Source organism: Phocoena sinus, chromosome 14 (genome assembly GCF_008692025.1).
Source record: "Phocoena sinus isolate mPhoSin1 chromosome 14, mPhoSin1.pri, whole genome shotgun sequence".
Classification (NCBI taxonomy): Eukaryota; Metazoa; Chordata; class Mammalia; order Artiodactyla; family Phocoenidae; genus Phocoena; species Phocoena sinus.
Window position 1 is genome coordinate 15,408,979 of NC_045776.1, and position 10,490 is coordinate 15,419,468.

Sequence of the window (10,490 nt, forward strand, 5' to 3'; positions counted from 1 at the left end):
CGCTGTGACACAGTGACGCCAGCACCATTGTAAATAAACCCCTGGGACATAGCTGGGTCCTGGCAGTGACATCGAACGATGAACCCTGACCTGAAATTGTGCAAAGCTGGCTTTCAGATTGCGCAAGGTTGTAATTCTTATCGTTTTCCCTACTGAATTCTAAACGATGATCATAGGGGAATTGAGTGTGTTTCCTCGCATCTTTTGGGGAACACTGGGTCTTCTCAAAGCGCAGAAGAAGACTGTTTATCTGGAACGCACTGGATGGTCAGGAATCTTCTAGCTCATGGACCTGCAAGGCTGTCCTTACCCAAGGATTTTCATACTAGCTAAGGGGCTCCAAAAGCACTGAGGGACCCTTCGGAAGAGAGTGTCGGTGCTTCTTTGAGCTTCCTGCCCTCTGAGCATCCTTGCACCGTGAACTGAATGGATTTCAGTAAGAACTCCAAGAAAAGGAAAAAAAAAAAAAAAAAAAAAACTGTGGAGGAATTTCCAGCCAGAGGAGGATCCTAGGCTCCAATAGGCCACCTAGGGCACCTGAAGCAGGGAAAAGGCCTTGATCCAGGAGAGCCTGACGTGTGCTCTGCAGGCGAGCGAGGGGGGTGGACAGGAGGAGCAGGGCAACACCTCAGGCCTCGTGGCCCCGCCCCTTCTGTATGCCAGGCTGCAGGGATACCACCAGAACCTTCTCGTGGTTTCCCACGGTTTCATCTTTTAGAAACATTGCAAGCACTTCATTAAGGGGCTAATGGGCTACAGGACTTGGACAGTCACCTTGCAGAGAGCTGGAAGAATTTGTTCTCCGTCAGATGTAGCAGGTACAAGTCGCTTGCCAACATACAGACCACGTATTATTGTGATGTTCGCTTTTCGTTCATACTGGATTTCTTCTGTTAGCAAGAACATCTGTCTCTGTAACTAAGAAAAATCATCGCCTCTACATCTGGCTCAAGATGGCCCCAAACCCAGCAGCCCCCCAGCAGGAGAAGGAGATCTTGGGGCAGGGGTGTCCTCCAGAGTCGTGTTTGGAAATAGTCGTGCTAATCATTCCCAAACCTCCATGCTCAGAAACAGACACCAGTGCAGGAGGCCGAGGACTTTATGAAGCCAGAGAAGGTCGTCTGGACAGCAGAACTTTCCCAAGCCTCCCAGTGCCATTCACACACTGGTCTCTTAGCTGCAGTTCAGTAGGTAGATTTTGTAGTTTCCCCATAAATTCCTCGGGCCTAGGCTTGGGGGGGTTCAAGATCTCACGATCATCTTTTACTCCACCTCCCTGCTCTGTTACTATCAACCCAGGTGCCCTGAGACCCCAGGGGTTATTCGTGTGACGTGGTTGAACTCAACTGGGACTGTCTAGTCTCCCTGGGGCAGGAGGAAATCCGTGGGGAAGAAAAGGAGAGGTGAGAAATGCTGACTTGCCTGTGAAGTAGGAAAGTAAACTCTAGGGTTTTTCTTTCTTTTTTTAATTTTTCACTTCATTTTTATCTATTTATTTTTGGCTGCATTGGGTCTTCGTTGCTGCGCGTGGACTTTCTCTAGTTGCAGCGAGCGGGGTTCTACTCTTCGTTGCGGCGCACAAGCTTCTCATTGCGGTGGCTTCTCTTGTTGCGGAGCACAGGCTCTAGGCGCACGGGCCTCAGCAGTTGCAGCATGCGGGCTCAGTAGTTGTGGCACGTGGGCTCAGTAGTTGTGGCACACAGGCTTAGTTACTCTGCGGCATGTGGGATCTTCCCGGACCAGGGATCAAACCCGTGTCCCCTGCATTGATTGGCAGGCGGATTCTTAAACACTGCACCACCAGGGAAGTCCCCAACTCCACGGTTTTTCAAATCAACATTCAAGTCTATATTTCTTATCACCAAAAGCTGTAGTAATTTGGAGTTGACATAAGCCTCAGAGGGAGAACTTTGCACAATTTCTAATTTAGCACTCTGTGCTCATGCTGAACCCACAGAGCACAGCTCTGTCACAGTGGCAGTTGGCCACCTCTGATCACAAACAGGTGGTAGGAAACTCTCTCCGCAGCTCAGATCCGAAGATGGGTGTAGAGCCTCGGAGCGCTCCACGGGCAAGGATGAGATATCCACAGACCTTCTCGTAACTTGCATTGCCCTCTGGCCAGAGGGTCCCCGAGCAGGGCCTCGTCCAGGAGGACGTGGGTGACAAATGCAACTTGCTTCAGAAAATCGCAGTGATACTTGGTTTCTGTGGGACTCCAGGATCCCGAGTGAATCCTCTGGGGGTAGTAGCTCTGAGCCTCAGAAACACAGTCTCCACTGGATTTTATACCCCTGAATTAGCTTCCTGGAAGGAAGAGACTAGAACTACCATTTATCAAGCACTTAGTACATTTCAGGTCCTGTGCTGGGCACCTGATACACACTACCTGTGTAATCCTCATGTCTTAATGGTGGGCGTTATCAGTGAGGAAATGGACATTAAGAGCGTGCGGTTCTTACCAAGGGTCTCACTGATTCCTGACCTCAAGGAATGCAAAGGTCATTCACGTGTGTGGTCCCTCTGGCTTCCCCTAGAATGAGCTCCTGAAATCAGAGAGCGAGAGAGAGGCAGGGAGCCACGGTGCCTTTTACGACTTTATCTCAGAAATTACACACCGTCACTTTCGTCATTTTCTATTCATTAGAAGCAAGTCCCTAAGCACAACCCACACTCAGAGGGCAGAAAATTAGCCTCCACCTTTTAAAGGGAGGAGTGTCCAAAAATTTGTGGACATACTTTAAAACCATCACAGTCACTGTTTCCCAAACACCTGAGCGTACACGTGACCTGTAAGTCATATTTTCCATCCTGGCTCTCAAGGCGGAGATCTGTAAGAGCTGGGACCATGTCTTGTTCACTGTTGTCGCCTTAGAATGAAGCACAGGGCCTGGCACGTAGTAGTTTCTCAAATATTTGAGACATGAGTTCTTAATAAAAGTCTGAAACAGGTGGATTGTATTAATTATGATGATAATGACTAATGATATCTAGGCAGGCTGGAACTGATCCAGGTTCACCCACTAAGCAACCAGGGGAGTGATCTTGTACAAGCTGTTTTGACTAGAAGGCCTCCGGGTTTATAAGGAGGATCTCTACCATCCGTCTGCACTCTGACTGGCTCGGATAAAGGCTTATGCACAAGAAAAGGCTCTGTGGCTTCTGCAGACCACAGAAGCGCAGGGCATTCCCTGGCAGTGGAGCCGTCGGTGCTTCCTGACCCAGGTTCCTCTTCTCTTTGCAGATTGCCCTGCTACCCAACAGCGCTGCGGACCTGGGCAAGTACATCACTGGTGACAAGGTGCTGGCCTCCAATGCCTACATTCCAGGACCTCCTGGCCTGCCTGGGGGCCAGGGCCCCCCCGGTGAGTATAAAGAAGGGCATAAAAGCATAGAGTGAAAGCAAATAGCATAAAAGGGTGATAGGCTCACCAGCCAGGGCCTGCCGAGAGCTCACGTTTAGTTGGAGGATGCGACAGAGTTTTTTAGCTCCCATGGATGGGAGCAGAAGCCAGGGTCCAGGGAGTCGCATGCCTGTGTGCCAAGAGGGCCTCGGGGAATTGGGTCAAGCCTGAGAAACCCTTCTAACCAATAGTAATCAGCGAGAAAAAAGTCATTGTCCTGGGTTTGGACAAGATTCATAAAGATAATCTTAAGTTACAGAGAAACAAAATGAGAACTATTTTTAACACTAACATATATGAACGTAGGATGGCGTAATGAACTCCTGTGGGCTCATCGCCCGGTGCCAACACCTTATGGCCAGCCTCATTGCCACTCTTCCCCAATCCTGTCTCCTCCTTCCCCTGTTATTTGTGAACACACTTACATTGATATTTATTTTGATATTTATCTCTCTGTTTTCCTTTAAAAGTCAATCTCATTGAGATACAATTCTATACAAAAAACCGTACACACTTAAGATACAGTTGGACGAGTTTTGACAGATGCATACACCCTATATCAAGCACTTCCTAACCACCACCCTATATCTGGTCTACGTCAAGGTGTAGAACATTTCCATCATCCCGGAAAGTTCCCTTGTGCCCTTGGCAATCTACATCCTCAGCTCTAGGCAGTCACTGACTTGCTTTCTATTGCTGCAGTTCTGTCCGTTCTACAGCTTCATAGAAAGGAATCTATTCCTTCTGTCTGGCTTCCTCCGCGTACTGTTTTGGAGATTCACCCTTGTTACTCTGAAGAAAATCCCAAATTTCCTATCATTCCGTCAGGCAATACGCAATGAGAACTTTAAAAAATAACAACAGGGTGTTTTCTGTCTTATTAGGAGTCCCTCCATAGATACATCAATACTTTTTATGTTAGTGTTAACAAATGACTCTAAGATATGATGTCTTATCCCTCATGTTCATCGCCTAGCACTGTGCTAGGTGTTGTGAAGGACCTCCTGACATTCTAACGAGGATGACAAGACACATAAAGTGAAAGCAAACAGAATAAAACAGTACCTGCCTGCCCCCAAGTAAAGTATGCAGGTACTTCCTGCTGTGGAAGCTTAAGGAAGAGAGAGATCACTGTAGCCTGCAGTGGTCAGGGGACTTGGGGTTTGACCTGGACCTGGAAGAACACGAGAGGTAGGATTGGTCCAAGCACAGAGGACACGGGCAGATTTTAGGCTGGAAGGTCAGCAGAAACAAAGGCTCAGAATGCTTCCCAAACTATATGTTTTCTTCTCCACTTATATCTTCATCTCCTGGTTTCCATCAAAACCCAGGTGGCCTGGGTCTCAGTCTGTACAGAGACCAAGAACTGGTCCAGGACTTTGGTTTCTCCTCTTGTTCTCTCTTTTGGCCTCTGGGTCATGGCTGAGTTTCTCCAGCAGATGCCACACACAGGCAGCCTCTTGCTGCTTCTGAGTAGACTTAGGTCTCTCCTTACAAACTGACTGTTTGCAGTGTTCTCCATCCTTCTCTAAGAGAATGTTCTCGCTCTGCTTCCCTGGAGGAAGTTCACCCCCCAGGCCAGCCTACCTGTCACGTCAACAAGGACAAAGTAGGAACAGGGGAGCCATTGGCTTCTTTCTTCTTCTTTTTTTTTTTTTTTTTTAACATCTTTATTGGAGTCTAATTGCTTTACAATGGTGTGTTAGTTTCTTCTTTATAACAAAGTGCATCAGCTATACATATACATACATATATCCCCATATCTACTCTCTCTTGCGTCTCCCTCCCACCCTCCCTCTCCCACCCCTCTAGGTGGTCACAAAGCACCGAGCTGATCTCCCTGTGCTATGTGGCTGCTTCCCACTAGCGACCTATTTTACATTTGGTAGTGTATATAAGTCCCTGCCACTCTCCCACTTAATGAATAACTTGCTAGCTTTCCTTTCCAGTTCTGCCGTCTGGTTTCTAGCATGGTTTGAGCTGTCCAGGGTCCTTGCTGGAGCAGGGAGTGATTGAGGACTAGCTTTGGCAATGGGCTATGCCCTTGCTTTCTCCTCCAATCCTTATTCCTTCTCTCTCCTTACTTCTAGCATCATAGTTTGTGATGCCCTCAGTTGAGATGTGTTAGGGCAACTAGAGAGATAATAAGATTTCTCTTACCCTTAATTAAAATTCCAGTCCTGGAGTCTGTGATAAATCACAGCCTGGGCCACCAATACAGGAAGCTCTACTAGGCTGGAATCCTTTGGCTTTAGTGTTGAGGGAGTGGCTGCTGTTCTGTGACCCCCACTGTTCCTTTATAAGGTGCTGACGTTTGTACATCAAAGCCCCACACTGTAAAGGCACTTGACATAACGATCTCTGAAGTTCATTGACTGTGTAAATGAAGGTGAGATATTACCTCTGGCCTGTCCTTGTGCTATCAGAGGCATAATATTTATATTTTATATAATATATATATTTATTATATATATACTATATTATATATAAATATATATTATATAAAATATTATAGTATAATATTTTATATAATATAATATATAATAAAAGTATTATATTTATATTCAGAGTTATAAGAGGGATCTGGTCCCCTTCCCAGATGAACTCTTTCAGGATGTACCTGGAACCGGCATTGAGAGTAGGGGATGAGAGACATACTTGGATGGAACATTGACTGCCTTTTATGTTGGCTCAATTATTTTGTGAGCTAGAAAAGACGTCCCCAAACATGATAAGTTTGAAGTCTTTGTTTTGTTTTGTTTTCTGGTGCCTGAAAGCCATTCCATCCTATCACTGCGCTCTGCCGATTGTAGGAGCCGCATACGATCAAGAAGTAATTACTGTGTGCGTTTGAAAGAGAGGAATCATTATGGCACTAAGGAATGCATCGCTGAGGAATAATTATAGCACAGCAGTCAGCCCAGCCTCTTCATTGCAGTCGTTTGACAGGACACATTTACTAAGCAGCCTTCTCTGTACCTGGGCCTCTCTGAGCGTGTGCTGACGATTAAGATATAACCCATGCCCTCATAAAGTTGACAGGCTAAAATGGGTTAAAACACAATATCCTTCCCCATGCGAAAGAATGAAGTTAGACTCTTGCTTTACACCATATACAAAATGGATTAAAGACCTAAATGTAAGACCTGAAACTGTAAAACTCCTAGGAGAAAACATAGGCAAAAACTTTCATGACGTTAGATTTGGCAGTGATTTCTTGGATATGACGCCAAAAGCACAGATGACAGAAGCAAAAAGAGACCTGAAATTCCCTCATCTGTTCAGGCAAGCTGTCTATTCCTCTAGCACCTTTAGCATACGTTGTGGTTTTAAAGTCCCTGTATGATAACTGTAACATCTGGGCCGCCTCTAAGTCTGATTCTGTTGATTGCTCTGTCTCTTGAATGGGGGCTGTTTAATCGGGGAGGGGGTTGGGTTTTGTTTGGTTTTTGGTTTTTTATAATGTGCCTCAAAATTTTGGACTGAATGCCAGATACCATTCGGAGAGGACCAGTAGAGACTGGGGGACAAAGTAATTACTCCTGGAGATGGGTATCCAGGCTTGCTGGCAAGAAGAATTGGGTCAGTCTAATGAATAACTGAGCCAGGTTTGGGTGTGTTCTCACTGTCTCTACCTCTAGTGTTCCACGGTCTTCAAGTTTTCAAATTCCTCCGATGGCAGGATACTGTTACTCTATGTTTAGTGGGGGCCTAGGGTGCCGGTGGGTGTTTCTCAGTGGTTCTCAGCTTTCAGCAGCCCCTGCAGAGATGTGCCACTCTGAGCTCCTCTCTCCACGTTCTTGCTGCTCTCCAGTGGGAGACTGCTGTGACTTACTACTCCGAGGTAGAGCTGTGGAGCTCAAGGATTTTTCAGTTCTCCTGGTCCAGCTGCAGCACTAAGCATGAGCTGGGCATCCAGGCGTTAGGGTAAGGTCTTCTCCCCACCTGTGACAGCCCAACTCTGGCTTGTATCCGTGGCAGATCTTGAGCCGGAGAGTTTGCTGCCCCTCCTCTAATAGTAATAGCCATCCCCCTGGGTCCTGCAGGAGATTTGCTGCCCCACGTCAGTGGCTTGAGGCTTTTGCCCCAAACGGTTGAAAGTAGGAAAGTTACACAGTAAGACTTGCTCAGAAATAATATTCATATAGAGGTGTGAAGAACAGGTGAGGGGTGAACAAGACTGATGGGAAACAGAGGGACTCGCTCTGAGGCGAGAGTTGAAGCAGATGAAAGGAAGAGCTACAATGAAGAGTAGGCCATGCTCACCGCAACTTGGGGAAGCTGGCGTGCAGCAACGAAGACCGACGCGGCCAAACATAAAAAATAAATAAATTTTTTTTTTTTTTTTTTTTTTTTAAAAAAAGGAGGGCTTCCCTGGTGGCACAGTGGTTGAGAGTCCGCCTGCCGATGCAGGGGACACGGGTTCAAGCCCTGGTCTGGGAAGATCCCACATGCCGCAGAGTGGCTGGGCCTGTGAGCCACGACCGCTGAGCCTGCGCGTCTGGAGCCTGTGCTCCGCAGCAAGAGAGGCAGTGACAGTGAGAGGCCCGCGTACCGCAATGAAGAGTGGCCCCCGCTTGCCACAACTGGAGAAAGCCCTCGCACAGAAACGAAGACCCAACACAGCCAAAAATAAATAAATAAATTTATTTTTTAAAGAATCATTGATTCTAGAAAACGTTTTTAAAAAAAGGAAGGGCTAACATAGATTTTTATTTTAGTGCCTCAGTGCGTGAGGTGCTACACCAAGTGGTGTGTATGTGTATCTAAAGTCTCATTTAATGCTCAGAACTGCTCTGTAAGGTAGATTTTTATTAGCCCTGCTTTACAGGATGAGGAACTAAGGTTCAGAGAGGTCAAGCAGCTTGTCCAAGATTTAGAGGCAGGTCCCCCTGCTGCTGAAGCCTGGACACTCACACTCCCCAGCTGCATTAACCGCCGCCCTGCGGTGATGGGGGGTGCAGAGGAGCAGATTGTTGTGAGCTGTTAAAGAAGTGAAATGCACAGAACTGGTCACTGATTGGATGAGGAGCTTGTGGAAACAGGGAAATCTGTAGGAAGACTCTCGGGTTTCTGGCTTGAGTGGCTGGGGGACTGGAGGTCCGTGAAAAGAATGGGGAAGTCTGAGTCACTTCGCTGTACACCTGAAACTAACACAACATTGTAAACCAACTGTATTTCAATAAACATTTTTTAAAAGAATAGGGAGGTCAGTTTCTGGCCGTGTTAAGTTCAGACTGCCTATGGGACATCTCAGTGGAGAGGTCAGAAAGCAAAGGTCAGAGAGGGAAGAGAAATGGCTGAATGGGGCTCCTGGACTCTCTTGTCAGTCAGCCAGAGCCCTTGCCCTCCTCGCGGGCTGTGGACTAATGAGGTGTTCTTTGATTGCAGGCTCACCAGGACCAAAGGGGAGCCCAGGCTTCCCGGGTATTCCAGGCCCCCCCGGGCAGCCCGGCCCGCGGGGCTCAATGGGACCCATGGGACCGTCTCCTGATCTGTCCCACATTAAGCAAGGCCGGAGGGGCCCCGTGGTCAGTATTTATTTCATCAGAGCTCCCATCTGTAGTTGGGGAAGGCGTGTTCCTTCTGTTAAACTAGGTCCCTTTGTCTTGTAGGGCCCACCAGGTGCCCCAGGAAGAGATGGTTCTAAGGTAAGTCTTCTGAGGGGTCCTTACAAGCCTTAGGTTTCTCACTTTCCACCTACTGGGCACGCATCATGTAAAACTGAAGCACAGTTTGTTGTCCCCATTTTGCATGTGGTGAAGTTGAGACACAGATACATGTTTTGTCCCCAAAGCTGGGAGGAGAATCTAAAAAGCCATTTTCTTAAAATACAGAACAACCGTAATAACAAAAACAACCACCAAAACCGCTTCTAAGAAAAATTACCCTATAAATGTTAAAGAAGCCTCCTTGCTGTCATGGTAGCGTGGGTTTTTCTCGTTAGCCAGTGTTACTTGTGGGGCTGTTTTGTGTGTGTTCCCGTTTCTCTGTGGTGTTTAAGTCAAGAACAGGAGAAGTCCCATTCTGTGCAAGTGGGTGGTTCCACTCTGAGGGCTGCCTGCCACTTGCCTCATACAGAAGTCAGTGTGAGTTACTTTAGAGGCTTCTGAGTTATCCCACACACTGCCTGGAAATAGCAGCTTTCCTCCTGTCAGATCTGGTTGGAAAATATATGGCCTTGGGGGAAATCAAAATGAGAGGCACTTGACTCAAAGCAGCTCGGTTCAAACCAGCGATCCCAAGTGTGCAGCTTCAAGCTTAACGTTTGTTTCCCGTAGGAAGTATTTTCTGTTTTGTGCAGGCAACTGGTAGTGGTGGGGTATCTAAATAGAGACTGGGGTGGTGGCATCTGTGTTGTCCAGAAAGCTAACCCTGACCCTTCTGTTCTTAGGGGGAAAGAGGAGCACCTGGCCCCAGAGGGTCTCCAGTAAGTAGCACCACCTGTCCTGCTTCCCCAGTGCAGTGTGCTCAGGGCTGCAGCTCTGATGAGCCTGTAAGTTGGTCTTACGAACAACAGCCAGCCCCTTCCAGCTGTCGCTCAACTTGCCCACAGAGAACTCCGTGGTTAGAAGAAGAATCACAGAAGCCTTTAGCAGCTGGTTGGGTTTTACTTTTGAAAATTCATTTCCTATTGTTGTTTCTATTATCATAGCTAATCTCTACTTGGAATGTCTTCTCTTAAGATTCAAAACCCCAGTATGTCGTGAGTCTGTTTCCAGGTATGTCTGACAACATCTGAAGGAGCTAGAAAAGAAATCTGTGGGGTTAAGTCATAACTCTGAACGTTTAAGAATTTAGCCACCACTAGAACCCTAGCAGGTTGGATGACCATCCCCTCCAGAAAGCTCAGACGTGCTCAGCTACTCAGGACCATTGAGACAAAATTAGCTGGATTGGATGTATAGTGTCTGAGAGATTAAAAGTGAAAATTAATCGTATCCAAAAGCACAGATGATTCAAGCAACCCCATTGCTTGTGAAGAAGTCAGTGTCACTTCTGAAGAAAGACAAAGATCCTTGACGTTAGAGGTAGGAGGTGTGAGATGCCATCTCCACTCTTCCAGCTGTTAGCTCTCTGATCATG

At 47.1% G+C, this 10,490-nt stretch overlaps 1 protein-coding gene across 16 annotated transcripts in view; it reads left to right on the top strand.

Annotated features, from left to right (window-relative positions):
• The window catches only part of CCBE1 (collagen and calcium binding EGF domains 1), a 250,728-nt gene that overhangs the window by 224,292 nt on the left and 15,946 nt on the right, over positions 1 to 10,490 (top strand). For 13 of the 16 annotated variants that reach the window (XR_004345528.1, XR_004345529.1, XM_032603622.1 and 10 more), the window contains 4 exons: positions 3,245 to 3,365; positions 8,796 to 8,935; positions 9,020 to 9,055; positions 9,799 to 9,900. Coding sequence is in view for 14 of the 16 variants with exons in the window: in XM_032603622.1 (XP_032459513.1) it covers positions 3,245 to 3,365; positions 8,796 to 8,935; positions 9,020 to 9,055; positions 9,799 to 9,900 (399 nt within the window). In the remaining 2 variants the exon portion in view is untranslated. The remainder of the gene's footprint in view (positions 1 to 3,244; positions 3,366 to 8,795; positions 8,936 to 9,019; positions 9,056 to 9,798; positions 9,901 to 10,490) is intronic. The other 3 variants (XM_032603624.1, XM_032603623.1, XM_032603635.1) reach the window with 1 other exon arrangement.